Here is a 16013-nt window from a genome sequence, read left to right as displayed (position 1 = left end):
TAAAATTACATAATGGGTTTTTAGTAATAAAACCCCTCAACTAAAGATAAATAGTAAGAAAACCCCTCAATTATATATTTAGTGGAAAAATCCTTCAACTTTGAATATGTTCATGCAAATTCCCCTCTGTCTACAGTGTCGTAAAAATTAGACGAACTACAGTTCAAATTAAAACGTAACATTTTCCAGAATTTCTCCTGGAAAACTAAGTATACACCAATATTCTGCTACTGTCCAAATTATTAATCAATCACCAAAACCAATATATTAATTGTCTAAAACAATTATACTTATCTTTCTTTTTTTTGGTATGAGTTATACTAATTTTTCTATTCAAAATTTATATTATATCAAACAGAAAATAAATTTGTGTACCAAAGTTTATTAAAAACACAAAATATAATTTCCCCATTAAATTTATAATTTTATGAAATATATACAATTATCTAATACACTACAAAAAGGAGAAAAAGATTGTTAAATAATACTAAACAAAACGAAATTATATATTTTATAAAACACATTTCGTAAAATATAATATCCCGCACGTACATGCGGGTCCGGATCTAGTATGTAATACACGACCAGGCTTTAGGAATATAGATATACGATCATTGAAAGAGAGAAAAGAAGATACATAAAAGCATAAACGCCATCGAAAAAGAAAGATGGATCCCTTAACCAGGCGGTCGTGGTCTGGTGGTAATGGGCTCACAGCTGTGAGTACCGCCACCAGGGTTCGATTCCTGGCCACAACGGATTTAACATGGCTTCCGTTTGGCTTCCAGGACCACACCAGATCCGTTTGGACGCGGTGCTAGTTGGGCCCTAAAGGTCCAGACACCTGGGTTATCAAAAAAAAAAAAAAAAAAAGATGGATCCCTTCACAGAGGATCTATGGGGAATTATACTTGCGAGATTACCACTTAGGAGCATCACCTCTTCCAAATTGGTTTGCAAGCAATGGATATCAATAGTAGAATCTCCGGTTCTGTTGGTTCTGCCTGGCCGAGAGCATCTTCCACGGCTGAGTAATGTCCCAATTCCAGGCGTTGAGACTATATGGTATAAACCTCCTCTATGTTTAGCTTAATGTTTGGTTAATTTTTTTCATTAAATTAGTTCTCATGTGTAATGTTCTAGCTTGATTATCATAAATTAAGGCTATTAGGTTAATCATTGTCTGTTTAGATCACTTGTTCATTGTCTAATGTCTGTTTTTTATCAAGTGTCTTACTAATGGTCTAATGTCTGTTTTTATCAAATGTCTTACTAATTGTTTGTTATCTTATGTCTAATGTCTGTTTTTATCTATAGGTTTGGCCGAGACAAAGGAAAATTGTCTAGGAGTATTGCTGGAATATTTCGGAGAAAATTTGATGGACCTTACTATAGCTGGAAGGTGACTCCTACAGCCATTCAAGAGCGATATTTGAGATCATTTGCGGTAATGTTTGATATTCCTATCAATGTGTAATAGTATATGTTGCAATGAATTAGTATGAGTTATACTAATTCATACTAATCTGTGTAGGGGAAGTTCAATTGGGATATTGGGATTACGGAGCTAGTCAGAGAAGGATTCTTGGTCATCGCCAAGAAAAGGCTTAAAGGAATTGTTAGTCAAGCGAAGCTTTCTGGTCTCCAACCGTATTGGATTACCAGTAATGACCTGTGGGCACAAATGTGTGCTTATTGGAAAACTGAGGAAGCAATTGAAAAGAGTGAAACTGCATCACAGTCCAGAAACAGTGATCGTAATGGTCTTGGAGTCCACAAACACGTATCAGGGCAAAAATCATTCATGCAAGTTCACTAAGAGCTGGTATGAATCTATATAACCTTTCACTTTGTTTTTAAATATTGCACTTAGATCACTATATGTTGTTACCTCTGTTCTGTGATTTTAATGATGTCTTTGTATCATTATAGGAGGAAGAATTGGGGCGTCCTGTGTCATATGGAGAAGTGTTTATGCAAACACACACAAGAGCAGATGGTACTTTTGTAGATGCTAAAGCCAAACAAGTAGCTGAGGTCTATAATAAGAGCATAGAAGAGAGACTGTCTGAACTGGCTGAAGATGGTGAAGACGCTTCAGATGATTCCTCTCAGCAGTCAACTCACCGGACTCTCACCATTGAAGAAAAGAATGAACTCTTTCTTAAGGTAATCTCGTGTAAGTTTTTGTTTAGAGTTTGCATATCATCATCACTGTTTTGTAATCATATATAGAATCAGTCCATGTATTTATGATTAATACTTGAATGATTCTGTTTTTGATCTTGAATGACTCTATTTGCTAATACTTGAATACTTGACTGATTATTTTTGCTTGAGCATGATTCTGTTTTTTTTTCTTAAGTGTACTGAAACAGATGTGAAGGGGAACTATTTTGGCATTGGATCTCTTAAGGTGACCCTTAAGAAAGGGAAAAGAAAAGAAAGCTATGCTAGCAGCTCTTCTTCCTCCATTACCGAGCTTCATGATCAACTTCGTCAAAAGATGGCTGAGCACGACGCAGAGAATGCTCGACGTGATGCGGAGCAACAAGCATCTCAAACTCGGATTGCAAACTTGGAGAGGCTTGTTATGTATTGGAAAGAGAATGATCCTGCCTTTGCAGCTTTTGTTGCATCTCAGCCACAACCAACTGCACCAGCCAACACACAAGCCGCCAATGCAACAGCCACCAATGCAACAGCCACCGCCAATGCACCAGCCACCGCCAATGCACCAGCCACAGGCGCCACTGCACCAACATGAACCGTCGCAGCCACAACAACACCTTCTTCATCCTTCTAAGTGCTTTTGTAATTTTTTCTTTCTCTTATGAACATGATGAATATTGTTAATGTTTAAGGTTATGTAAGGCTTTTGATTACATTAGGGCTTTTGGTTAGCAACATTAACGATTTGATTAGCAACATTTGGATTTATATGAATTCGGTTTTGTTATTTTTAGAATCAAAATAAAGCTTATTTGCGACTAATTAATAGTCTCTCAAAACCCAAATTAGTCTCAATTAAACGACTGCAATGTTTGTCACTAATTAGTCGCTAACTAACAGGCGTAGCTAAGACGTCGTAAATATACGACTCTTAATGTCAGTCTTTATGTCGTCGCTTATCTGCGATGACATAAATAAGTCTCAATACCGTCACAAATATGCGACTACAATGCGACCATTTAATTTAGCGACCGTTTTTTAGCGACCAACTTGAGTAGTCGCAAAGAAGTCGCAAACAACGATTAGTGACCGTTTAAGGACTCGTTTGGGAGTCGCAAAAGGCATGTTTTCTTGTACCTAAAACGAATTATATTATGAAACGGAGGGAGTAATATTGTTTTGGTTTTGATTGTTTAAATAAAACAAATTTCAAAAAAATACCCGCAGCGTAGCGTGGGTTTCGACCTAGTAAATTTAAATAAGGTAACTGGTTATTTGTTGTAACGGGAAAATAATAAATGCAAATAAATTTCTACGTGTATTTTTTTATTTGTTTTGACTTTATATAGACATAAGAGCGAGAGAAAACAAAAAAAGAAGAACCAGAGTGTGTTTCTTCTTCTTGTTCTTCTGCTTCTTCTACTTCTCTGTCTCGACGAGATCTGAAATCTCATCTCAGCCGTTTGATCTAAAAGGATCAACGCTTCTGCTGACATTTTCAATATAGCCAGTGGCTCCTGAACCGTTAGATTAGATGAATCCGACGATGGCTATTGGTCGATTGCTCAATCCTGAAGTCAGAAACTTGGATCCTAAGGTACTCTTTGAACTGAAATATTATCTTAGCTGTTTGATACGAAGATCAACGGCTCTGCTTGGCATCTTCAGTGTGGCGGGGTGAGTCCTGAACCGTCAGATTAGATGAATCTGGCGACTGCTATCACTCAATCCTAGAGTGAAAACCTTTGATCCCAAGGTACAGTATATAATATGTGTTTTCTTCTAATGCAAGTTCCTTTACTCAACTTTTCTACTCGTCGCTTTCTTTATAAACCCTAATTGATCAATGGCGCGTCTTGCAGACTACAAGGGGCAATTTTCGGCGATTGCTATAGATTCGGCGCTTTCTCAGCAGGTTTCTGCGCTAATTCGTCTGAATCAGGCGAGCCGTGGCGAATTGAAGAGTGTCCTGGATGAAATCCGTCGCGATATTCATGAAATAGCCATGAACCAGTATGGTTCATGGTTTTTGGTGAACCTTCTCCGGTCCATGAACTTAGTGAGCGAAGTTGATGGAGTATTCTCTTAACTATTGTCCATTGATGTTCTAGGGTACAACATTGGGTATGCTCTGTTGGATTCGTGTTTTTTTTTTCTTCTCTGATTTGTGTTGTTTGAACTTCAATTTACTCTCTCTTTTTTTTTTTTTTTTTTTTTTCAGTATCAAAACGCTCCTCAATGTTTTGGATCTATGTACGCACAAGAAGGAAGAGTTTCTATGCTATTTGGGGGGATCAGACAGTAAGAGTTGTTTGAAAACAAGAGCATTGTTTGAAAACAAGAGCAAGTCTGGTTACCAACTCCTGCTTTTGAATATCACATGAATCCAGTCCAAGGATGAAGAACAAGGAGCTACACCTAAATATATCAATTCACGTTAGGCTTATCATACATGAACCTTCCTCAACCGTTTCTATGTCAAACAACTGTTCTATTTTGTCATAGCCTTGAGATTGTTTATCGTTGTGTATATCATTCGTAAATAGAAAATAGATATAAGAACTTTTTTAAAAATATAGATCATTTGTATATAAAATATAGATAGAAGAGAAATCTAAACATTATCTCATCATGGTAATATTATGATTCGTATAGAATAACCCATTTTGTATATATCATTCATATCAATTTTTACTGTACTAAATGAGAACATGTGTATATCACGGATAAATCATATATTATTTAATTTTATGAATAGTCTTAATTGTAGTAAAGTATTAAAACTTACATTTCATATAGTACGGTGTATGGTGGATATAAATTTATAGATGTTTTATTTGTTAATTTAAAATAATATTCTTCAAATTTTATAGCTATTTCTTTGTATGTTAATAAGCTAAGTTTTTTGTTTACTATATAAACGTTGAATAAATCAAAGTTAAAAACTTTATGTATATTCATTTCTTTTGGGCAAAGAAAAGGGCTAATTTCCGTCATCAAGTTAATAACTTAATATACAGATTTGACCAAAAACTCAAAATAACAATAATACTAAATGGCTTTTAATCTGATTTCTCCATCTAACACATGTGCCCTATACGTGGTATCCTTCTCGTGGGATATTAGACTTTTTGATGGGCTTTGGGCTTTTGTTTTTAGTTTACCTAACTTTTGTTCGGTTCCTTCCATTGTTTGAAAAATCGCTAGGCGCTACTCGGGCGCTCGGCATGGGCCTAGCGATTAATCGGAAAATCGGATTAAAATCGGGGATTAATCGGGGATTAGTTTTAGGGTTATTTTAATATTTTTAAAATATATTAATCCAATATTGTAAAAATTTATGATTTTTATTACAAATTTATGATTTTTATTAAATTTGAACACAAATTATTGTAAAACATCACAAACTCTCCATTCAAATGATTGAATAACAAAAATAAAAAGTTTTTTATACTTGCAATCTAAAAAATAATCGGGGTATATAAGATTAGGCGGGAAGTAATCGGATTAGGCGGAGAATAATCGGGTTACTGATTTTTTAGGGGATTAGTCATTAATCGAGGCGGATAGAGTGGGCCTAGCGATTAAGCGGGGAGTAATCGGGGCTAGGCGGGGATTTTTAGAACAGGGGTTCCTTCTAATAATATGAGACGAAAAAGAGGCTTTTCATCTGTTTCACCAGGAAAAATAAAACCAAGCTTCAATGTCGATCTCAATCCCCTCTATTCTCTCTATTCAAACTTTTATTCTGTGATAAATGATAATACATGATAACGAAAGGAGGTTTTCATTTGTTGTGGATTCGGATAGAACATAACTCCAAGCAGAACAGAGAGTTTCCGGTACACAAGTTTGTTTCCAAACTTGTCGAATCTGTTGTAGAGGTGATTATTCAATTACGAAGACAAATTTTAACTTATCAATTCAGGCAAGCTTGGGGATGTCACATTCATCAAGACTTATTTATCAAAGTAAAGATAAGTACTTCTAAAAGTATCTTTTTTTTCTTCATCTTTTTCATTTTCCTCATCCATCGACTCCTCTTTCCCGTAGAAAATACAAGCAAGAGAGAGAAAGATGAATATTGAATCTTCTATGGATCAGGGAGTGTAAGAATTATGTGACGAAAGAGAGATGATGATGCCTCCTCTGTTCATGACCAGATTATGAAGATGAATATTATGGATTGGGTAGATGGGTTAAAAGTTTCGGTTTGTAATTTCTAGCAAATTCTATTAAAATGTTAAAAATTACAATAGCTATCATTAAATAATTCTTTAAAAATCTGTAGCTTACGTCTCTAATTCTATCCAACTGAATTCTATTAAAGTCTTTCATCCAATACCCCCAGTAGTCCTCTCCCCCCTAAAATTTAATTCATTTTTTTTTTGAATACCAGAAAGTTCTGGAGCAAAATCAGTAACCCCTTTATATCCGAAACCACGGTATGTAATATTAATTTCGTTTCAAGCGTCACTCGAACCGATGACCTCTAAGCATAGCCTACGATCTTTACCAGTTGAGCTAACGACACTCAGTCTTGATAAACATTTTTATTAGACAATGACAAAGCCAATGCCAAATTATGTTTATATTTCGGTGTAAATTAACCATGACTTTCCAAAATTTGTCTAATATATTTTCAGGCGATCAAAGACGATGGACTTGGACTGCTACCAACGTCTACACGTGGTAAGAAGGCCATATACAGTAAAACCTCTATAAATTAATAATATTGGGACCAATGTATTTTACTAAATTTATTAATTTACCGTGTTTATTAATTTATAGAAATGATATTTAAGCTAAAATATCTATTTACGACCATAAAAAAATTATTAGTATAACGAGATACGTCCGAAAAAACTACCTGCTACGGAACCGAGCAGGGGCAAAAATACGATAAATATCTATTTACGACCATAAAAAAATTATTAGTATAACGAGATATTAATTTATCGAATATTAATTTATAAAGGTTTCACTGAAATATTTTTGGCAAAAAAGTATTAAAAATAGAAGAGAATTAGAAAATAGAAAGTAGATATAAGAGAAATCTTGAAAATATAGATCATTCGTATATAGAAGAGCCGTATATAGAATATAGATAGAAGAGAAATCTAAACATTATCTCATCATTGTATATATGATTCATATAGAATAATCCATTGTGTATATATCATTCATATCATTTTTTACTATACTAAATAAAAACAGTTGTATACCACCGAGAAATTTTATATAATTTAATTTTATGAATAGTCTTATTTGTAGTAAAGTATATATATTTTATTAATTTGTTAAAAAAAATTATTTACATTTAAAAAGTACATAATTTTTGTTATATGTAAAAAGTAATATATATATTATTAATTTTTTAATCAAATTGAACTATGGTGTTTAGGTCATAAGATGAGATGGTAAATCTCTACATATGTTCCCTCAACTCCTAAGTTCGACTCCCACGTAGCCCCATTTATTTTATTTTATTTTAGCTTTCAATAAATCTGCACCCACTAAAATGCCTAATAAAAAAATCTTCTTTACTTCAATCTAAAGATTTTGATATTTATATATAGATTTATAGTACCGAACTACCGATTGTATCGAATATACGTGGTTTATCCTTTCACCATTGAAAACTTGGATATAAAGTGCTTTGTAAATGAAATGGATTCAATAATATATCACGAACGGTGAAGAAACTGCCAGCGAGAGGGATGAGATTGATGCAGTTATCAAAGTGGATTGCAACAACTCTTTCATGTGATTTTAATATCATGTCACATAAATACATAATTTGTTTCTACTAATTGCGTTTTGTATAAAAGATTACTAAATACTAATAATACTACATCTAAATACTCTTAAAATGACTCATTGATCTTTCATGAAAAGAAAAGAAGGTTCTAGTCTTTGTCAGAAATTCATAATCCAATCTTGTAAAAGGTAGACAGTTTTTGTCCTAAAAAGATTTGACGAGCAACGAACCGGTTCAATCTCAGCCGTCGGATTGATTAAGTAGTCAGGAAAAGTCATCCCAAAAGGTGGGAACTTGCCACTCCACATCACCGTGGCACGTGTTAAGCTTACAGAAGAAAACTTCAATGTTGGTTTACTTTCTCCACCACTCAACATTTTGTTTGTTCGTGCCTGCTGTTTTGTGTCCGTGTATTATTAATCTATGGTAGACATTTTCTGCTTTTTTCGTCAAGGATATTTATTTTCTATGTTTGAAGTATAGTGTAGTTATATAAAAGCATTGCATATTACAAAAATATTGACTAGAATCAAAATATTAACAAAAGAAATATATCTATATTTTTGTAGAGAAGAAAAATCGAAAATTACTTGTATATCATTAGCATTAAGAAACTCGAGTTTAAACATAAACTTGTCAAACCTTTTCTCAACGATACAATTCTATAATGAAAAATGTACTAAAGTTTATGTTTGGAAAACAAGCGCATTTGTATTATTTCATGCCATAATTCTTCTAGAGTAAACTAATGTTCACTGGATTTTGATTGTTACTATGCATATCTTTTAGATTAAGGCAATAATTCATGTTGATTGGTCTTAGCGTGTGCTGGCAAGTACTCTGATCTGTTCCTTACTGATTAAGGTATTCGATTCATTTTTCCTCAGACGACTAGGTTAAAATTTTGAAATTCTAGTATACTTTAGAAAGAAAGTACTGAGTTTTTTTTTTATTTTTTTTTCTTTTGATCATCCAAAAAATATTCAAGTAGATCCGTGCATCTTCTAATTAAGTCGAATTAGTAGTTCAAAATTTACACTATCCAGCACTCGAATCTAAGAAATCCCAATTTTTGTTTTTTTTTTTTTTTTTTTTTTGGAAGGACCATACAATATACATGTATCACTGGGCCAAGTGCTATTTGGTCATATAGAATTTTCATTGAACTATATAACATCAATAAACTACAAGAACAATTTAAGTGATGGAACTGAAATTTTTAACCAAAAAAAAAAAAGTGATGAAATTGAATGGTAGAAAAGGTTGTTGTTTAATTCATATATTAGAGTAGTTTCTTTTGGTTTCAGCCAAACGTTAATTATTTTCAATTACAAAAATTATTTTCAATTTCGATAAGAACTCTAGTAGTAAAAAAAGTTTTTAGTTCTTTAGAAATACTTAAATTATGATGTCTCCTTTCCGTTCCAAAACAACTCTCTTTCTTCAAATGCTCATCTTTTATTCTCTATAACCAAATCTTATGTGATCTTTTTTCCCATGGATGTAAATATGAAGTGGATTGTGTAGCACATGAAGTTGTTGCCTTGTTGGCGTAAAGACTTCATTCCAAATCTTTAAAAATTATAACGTGATACTATTTTTAAAAAACTATATATAAAAATCCAAATTAAATTATGACAAGCTTTATCAAAGGATTTTTGGTGTATCAATCTTATTGAGAAGACAATTAATCACAAGAAATTTGCTAGGTATATATAGTATAGTATATGTGTCAGGCTTTCCAAAAGGGAATTAGTCGAGAACCTAAAGTTTCGGTACACAACGACATGTGACTAAGAAATCTAACAATTGGTCAATGACGAACATAGGATCTGTCTTTGTATAATATAAATCTGATTAAGTGGATTCTAATATTGCTTAAATATTTTCTTGTCAAATATGAAAACGTAGACATAACAGAACTAGTTCTTTAGTCATGTATTGTTTAAACGTAGTCATGTGGAATAAGAATGGAAACAATTTGACTATCTCTAATTCTTTAGTATCAATTATCCACTGTGATACCTTGTTTTGAGCTCAAAATTGTACATGCATAGTTTAATATAATACATTTCACCCCTTCATGTTAATCCCAAAAGCCTTTAAAAGCCAAAATAAATCACGGATTGTGCAAAGCATTTCAAGTTTCTAAACAACAATATTTTTATGGTTGACAAGAAAACAATTATTTGTAATGCGAGTCATTTGCTAAATGTTCTCGAAATAACTCGAACCAAGACCTAAACATTTGTTTTACACATAGACGTATGTATTATAGAGAACATTTAGGAAAATACTACTTGTATTCACCATTACATATTTGTTTCCTTCATATATTTATTTTCATGAAAGAGAACATTGTAGAACACTATCACCGTTTGCTTGTAACAAAAAAAAAGCTAATCTCACCTATAAACTCGTGATAACAAATAAAGTCATATTTTTATATATTGCTTTGTATTGTACTCTAACAATAATAAATTAAATAAAAATCTATTTTGGTGACCACAAAAAATAATGTGAGGTTAAAAGCGCGTCTACTGGAAAGTTCACGCGCTCTGCTAACCCCACCGTCCATTCTGACTCTTTAGATCTCAACCGTGTCTTTATCCACATCATACGTTTATACACGTGTCACACGATTATCGATTCTATCAAAAATATTATTTTAATCTTATCCTTTTTTGCTTCCCTATAAATATCTCTCCTTCTTCATTCTCCGATCTCTCCTCCGTCACACAAAAGTTCTGATTACAAAAAAAAAAAAAAATCAATTTGAATTTTGTGAAGAAGGAATATTCTTTTGATTCGTTTTCTCGTATAGAGAGAAAATGGCGCTTAATTTATCGCATCAGCTCGGAGTACTCGCCGGAACTCCGATCAAATCCGGTGAAATGACCGATTCATCGTTATCAATTTCACCACCATCAGCGAGGATGATGACACCTAAAGCAATGAATCGAAACTACAAAGCTCATGGAACAGATCCATCACCACCGATGAGTCCAATTTTAGGGGGGACGCGTGCGGATCTGTCGGTGGCGTGTAAGGCTTTCGCGGTGGAGAATGGAGTCGAAACCATTGAAGAACAGAGAACGTATAAAGAAGGAGGGATTGGTGGAGAAGGAGGAGGAGGTGTTCCTGTGTTTGTGATGATGCCGCTTGATAGTGTTACGATGGGGAACACGGTGAATCGGAGAAAGGCGATGAAAGCGAGTTTGCAAGCGTTGAAGAGTGCTGGTGTTGAAGGGATTATGATTGATGTATGGTGGGGTTTGGTGGAGAAGGAATCTCCGGGAAGTTATAATTGGGGAGGTTATAATGAATTGCTTGAGATGGCTAAGAAGCTTGGACTTAAGGTTCAAGCTGTGATGTCGTTTCATCAGTGTGGTGGTAACGTTGGTGATTCTGTCACGTACGTGATTCTCTCTTAATTCGTGTGTTTGTTAGTATTTTGATAGTCAAGATTGGATTTTTAGGCTAGTTTAGCTTTGGTTTTACAGAGATTAGGAAATTTGAGTGAGGTCTTTAAAGATCTTGAAGAATTTTGGAATTGGAAAGATTAGATTTGAGATTATGATCAATCTTGGAACTGATTGATTGAAGTTTGAGTAGGCAGGATTGTTCATTTTTTTAATTGATTGATGGAGTAACGTGTACGTGACTCTTGATGATACAATATTCGAGAAGAGAGTGATAGGTTCAAGAGTGTAAAAGCCACATCTTTTTCTTTGTTACGTGAGCGTCTCAAATTAAATTCGTCTTTTTCTCCTTACGAAACTCTTAACTTAAGGCCTTTACGTCTCTTTCAAGATTGACTACAAAAGATGGATTCTGTGGTAACGACGTTTCTTTTAGATGGACCTGTGGATTATTTGTTTGTTTTAAATATAGAGTTACTTCATATAGGAGTGAAGATGTCATTGTCTTATCATTCAGTAATGAGGTTTTGTGTGTTTTAATTTGGAAATCTTTTTGTTCTGCAGTATTCCTCTGCCTCAGTGGGTTATTGAAGAGGTTGACAAGGACCCAGACCTTGCGTACACTGATCAGTGGGGAAGAAGGAACTGTGAGTATATATCACTTGGCGCTGATACACTCCCGGTTCTCAAAGGTAGAACTCCCGTGCAATGCTACGCGGATTTCATGCGTGCTTTCAGAGACAACTTCAAGCATCTTCTTGGAGAGACCATTGTGGTATGTTTCCGCTTCTCTTATTCATTTCTTGTTTCATCAAAGAACATGCGTCTTTGACTCTCTCTGTTTCTCTACTCTGTTTGGTTGGAAGTCTGAGTTTGCATTGTTTTTATTTTTTTTCAGGAAATCCAAGTGGGAATGGGACCTGCAGGAGAACTGCGTTACCCTTCGTACCCCGAGCAAGAGGGGACATGGAAGTTCCCAGGGATTGGAGCCTTCCAGTGCTATGATAAGGTAATTTTACCACTAATCACACATGAATAGCCTCTGATTCATTTTGCAAAGAATGTCATACTAAATTGTTTTACTTGCTATGATTGATGTAGTACTCATTAAGCAGCTTGAAAGCAGCAGCTGAGGCTTATGGGAAGCCAGAATGGGGCAGTACTGGCCCAACCGATGCCGGTCACTACAATAACTGGCCAGAAGACACTCAGTTCTTCAAAAAAGAAGGTGGTGGTTGGAACACGGAGTATGGAGATTTCTTCCTCTCATGGTACTCCCAGATGCTGTTAGATCACGGCGAGCGGATCCTATCCTCAGCCAAGTCAATATTCGAAAACACCGGTGTCAAAATATCGGTCAAAATCGCTGGAATCCACTGGCACTATGGGACCCGTTCTCACGCTCCTGAGCTCACAGCAGGATACTACAACACAAGGTTCAGAGATGGGTACCTCCCAATAGCCCAAATGTTAGCCAGACACAACGCCATATTCAACTTCACATGTATCGAGATGAGAGACCACGAGCAACCTCAAGACGCACTTTGTGCACCAGAGAAGCTAGTTAACCAGGTGGCTCTAGCCACGCTGGCTGCAGAAGTTCCTCTAGCTGGTGAAAACGCATTGCCTAGGTACGACGACTACGCGCACGAGCAGATTCTCAAGGCCTCCGTGCTGAACCTTGATCAAAACAACCAGGGAGAACCCCGAGAGATGTGTGCATTTACTTACCTAAGGATGAACCCGGAGTTGTTTCAAGCAGATAACTGGGGGAAATTCGTAGCGTTTGTGAAGAAAATGGTTGAAGGGAGAGACTCCCATAGGTGTTGGGAAGAAGTTGAGCGTGAGACTGAGCATTTTGTGCACGTTACTCAGCCGCTGGTTCAAGAAGTTGCAGTGGCTCTCACTCACTAGAGAGATAGATTGTGGCATGGTTCGACGGTTTATGTTTGTATGCGATTATAATGAAATGGTTTATATGACGATGCCGAAAAAGATGTTTAGGCTTGTTGGAATTTGTGTATGTACTGTTTGTAAAAATGAAATGTATGCCACAGCTCTGGTTTTTTTCTGGTCAGGTTGTGGCATTTCTACTGCTTTTAATATAAGCTAAGAGATGTACAAATTATTTAATGAAGCCAAAAATAAATAGCATTTCTTTGAATACATAGAATTATGAATGAATAAAATAATATGTATCATGTAAACTTGTAACAATGTTGCAATTGCATAGATGCTTTTTTAGTTAAGCTTTGTTGTGTAATTTGTATAATTTACTAATAAGTGAAAAATCATATGTTCTTCATTTAGTGGATGGGTGTAAAATGTAAAACTTAGACCGTAAAATAGCCACCAAAAACCACACACGGGTATTGACGGTATATCCTATAGTTCCACATACAAACAATATGTGGGTCATTTGGATTGTGTACGTTTGTGATTCGGCTCTTTACATGTGGTGACTGGTGAGGTTGTATATGAAACTATCTGCTAAACAATATTTAGACACAAGGCCACAACTAGTCGGAAACAATAGTTACTACTTACTAGTAACTAGTAAGTAACTCTTGTTCACAATATTGCCGACAAAAAAAAAGCAAATATATAAAACCAAGACCTTAATCTCCTACGTTACTCCTGACGAAAAACAAAAAGCACTCTTACATTTACTTTGCCACTAAGAGTAAATTAAGGTAAACCAAAATTAAAAGCTATTACTATCTTTTTTCTCAGTTCTTAATCCATGTTTTCACCAAATTAAAGAACGACTAAATTAGGGAGACAAAGCACTAAGTAATAATTAGGGATTCTTCTAATAAAAGGAAAAGATGAGATATTATACTTAACAAATAATTAAGGACAGATAGAGGAGCCGGATTAATAGGGAAGTTCACGTGAAGGTACAGCTTAAACCAGTTGAGCCAAACACATATACTAAATTCTCATTCTCGCAAACAAAAATCGTGGGACCAATCTAATCGTTTTAATTGATTATGTGGCTGTAAAACAGAAAAACATAAACTATTCATGTGAATAAGATTTTGATTAGGCAACAGTCTTACATTTGTCTCTTCCTCAATATGTTTAATTTGACCCTTGAGCCACTCAAAAACAGGTATGCCTATTATGACATCTACACACATATTATCTCTTTTTTGGAAACCTGTGACAGTAGAAACTGATTAGTAAATAGTAATATGAAAAGAAAATAATTAGTGTAGAGTTATAGAGTATAGAAGAGAGGAATGGGTCCAAATAGTTGATGATGGACCATGTGAAAAAAACAATGAAAGCCCACACCATTAATTGAGGTAAAGGATGAGAATATAGTCTTGTAGTTTTCCATGTCCTTAAACCTAATCTTCTAACACAATTCTCCACCTTCCCTTCTGACATCTCCCATCACTTCTCTCTTAATTTATTCCATTCCACCAAAATTTTAGTTTCACTTTTTTTACTGTAGTGTGTTTTCTGTTTACACATGTGAGTGAGTGAAAAATAAAGCTAGAGAAATTACTGTTTTGAGATGCTCTTTTTAGAAAGGGCCATATATAAATGGTAGTGTAGTAGTACTAGTGGAGCTTCTTCATTCACACTTATGACTTTTCTTCATTGAATGAAGGAGAGGGTCTCTATATCATAAATAAAACAAGAACATAGCTTTCAGAGAGAGATAGAGTGAGATTCTCCTTCATTAACATATTCTTCTACATGTTATAAAAAAAAAGACGAAGAAGTGTCTAAAGGAGTAGAGATGGGTGGATGCACAAGCAAGCAAGAGAGAAGAAGTATGAGAAGTGTGAAGGAGACATCAAAAGACCATAGTAGAGGAAGAAGACCCTTGATAAAAGAGAGAGATGAGAAGGAGAGAGTGATGTTTGATCAACTTAGAGAGGCGGAGAGAGAGTGGAGGAAAGAGAGGAAGAAGCTGAGAGAGGAAGTGAGGAGACTAAGGAAGAAACTAGAGGAAAGAGAGGAAGCAAAGACAACAACATCAGAGGAAAGAGAGTATTGGAAGTGGGTAGTTGAGGAGATGTGTGTAGAGAGAGCAGTGAGAGATGAAGCCATTGAGAAATGGAAACAACTCTATTTAGCTATCAAGAATGAGCTTGATCATCTCATCACCCACACTACTTCTTCCTCCGGTAAAAACATAACTCATTTCAACTTAATTTCAGAAAAAAAAAGTATGGATCTTTAAAGTGTGTGTTTGTAGGAGAAGCAATAATGCAAAGGAAACTTGAGGAACAAGAAGAAGAAGAAAAAGAAGCAAAGAGAGTTGAAGAACTGAGAGATGAAGTTAGAGCTAAAGAAAAGACAATTGAGACACTTCAAGAGAAAATAGTTTTGATGGATAGACAAAAGTATGAGAAAGAAAGAGAGATTGATATATTGAGACAGAGTTTGAGGATTCTTGGAAGCAATAATAAGAAGAAGAAGACAGGATCATTTGCATCAATAAATCTGTTGATACTGAAGACCAAATGTGTCGAATGTACATAAACAAACACTTGTAGTCATATAGTCTTCTGCAACAGTCATATCACTCGTCAGAGAATCTTGATCCACAATGTCATATAATTATATTTATATCTCTTTTTGTTATTTTACACTCTATATGTTGGAAACAGTAAATCATATCACTATGAGTTCAAAAA

The 16013-nt window shown here is 34.8% G+C and overlaps 3 protein-coding genes across 3 annotated transcripts; all 3 read left to right on the top strand.

The window, feature by feature from the left end:
• Nucleotides 1–1828: 1828 nt before the first annotated feature.
• On the top strand, nt 1829–2767 carry LOC110230074. Its single transcript, XM_021032059.1, has 2 exons — nt 1829–2169; nt 2366–2767. Exons 1-2 carry the CDS (start codon nt 1975–1977, stop codon nt 2765–2767), a joined length of 597 nt encoding a protein of 198 aa, XP_020887718.1. The 5' UTR covers nt 1829–1974.
• Nucleotides 2768–10661: 7894 nt separating this feature from the next.
• Nucleotides 10662–13506, top strand: LOC9321695 (beta-amylase 1, chloroplastic). The gene is made up of 4 exons (XM_002885583.2): nt 10662–11348; nt 11920–12130; nt 12254–12364; nt 12457–13506. Exons 1-4 carry the CDS (start codon nt 10765–10767, stop codon nt 13267–13269), a joined length of 1719 nt encoding a protein of 572 aa, XP_002885629.1. The 5' UTR covers nt 10662–10764; the 3' UTR covers nt 13270–13506.
• A 969-nt stretch (nt 13507–14475) lies between these two features.
• LOC9321694 (troponin T, skeletal muscle) lies at nt 14476–15960 on the top strand. Its single transcript, XM_002885582.2, has 2 exons — nt 14476–15500; nt 15572–15960. The coding sequence occupies exons 1-2, from the start codon at nt 15110–15112 to the stop codon at nt 15856–15858; spliced, it is 678 nt and encodes a 225-aa protein (XP_002885628.1). The 5' UTR covers nt 14476–15109; the 3' UTR covers nt 15859–15960.
• The last annotated feature ends 53 nt before the right edge of the window (nt 15961–16013 follow it).

Source organism: Arabidopsis lyrata (genome assembly GCF_000004255.2).
Source record: "Arabidopsis lyrata subsp. lyrata unplaced genomic scaffold ARALYscaffold_3, whole genome shotgun sequence".
NCBI classification, from domain to species: domain Eukaryota; kingdom Viridiplantae; phylum Streptophyta; class Magnoliopsida; order Brassicales; family Brassicaceae; genus Arabidopsis; species Arabidopsis lyrata.
This window is presented reverse-complemented; position numbering and strand designations above follow the sequence as displayed.

Excerpts from the sequence above, each read along its gene's own strand:
- LOC110230074 (XM_021032059.1), top strand. The coding sequence starts at position 1,975 with ATGCAAACACACACAAGAGCAGATGGTACTTTTGTAGATGCTAAAGCC. Across the intron at positions 2,170-2,365 it reads AGAATGAACTCTTTCTTAAG|TGTACTGAAACAGATGTGAA; the intron begins GTAATCTCGTGT and ends TTTTTTCTTAAG.
- LOC9321695 (XM_002885583.2), top strand. The coding sequence starts at position 10,765 with ATGGCGCTTAATTTATCGCATCAGCTCGGAGTACTCGCCGGAACTCCG. Across the intron at positions 11,349-11,919 it reads AACGTTGGTGATTCTGTCAC|TATTCCTCTGCCTCAGTGGG; the intron begins GTACGTGATTCT and ends TTTGTTCTGCAG. Across the intron at positions 12,131-12,253 it reads TTCTTGGAGAGACCATTGTG|GAAATCCAAGTGGGAATGGG; the intron begins GTATGTTTCCGC and ends ATTTTTTTTCAG.
- LOC9321694 (XM_002885582.2), top strand. The coding sequence starts at position 15,110 with ATGGGTGGATGCACAAGCAAGCAAGAGAGAAGAAGTATGAGAAGTGTG. Across the intron at positions 15,501-15,571 it reads CCACACTACTTCTTCCTCCG|GAGAAGCAATAATGCAAAGG; the intron begins GTAAAAACATAA and ends GTGTGTTTGTAG.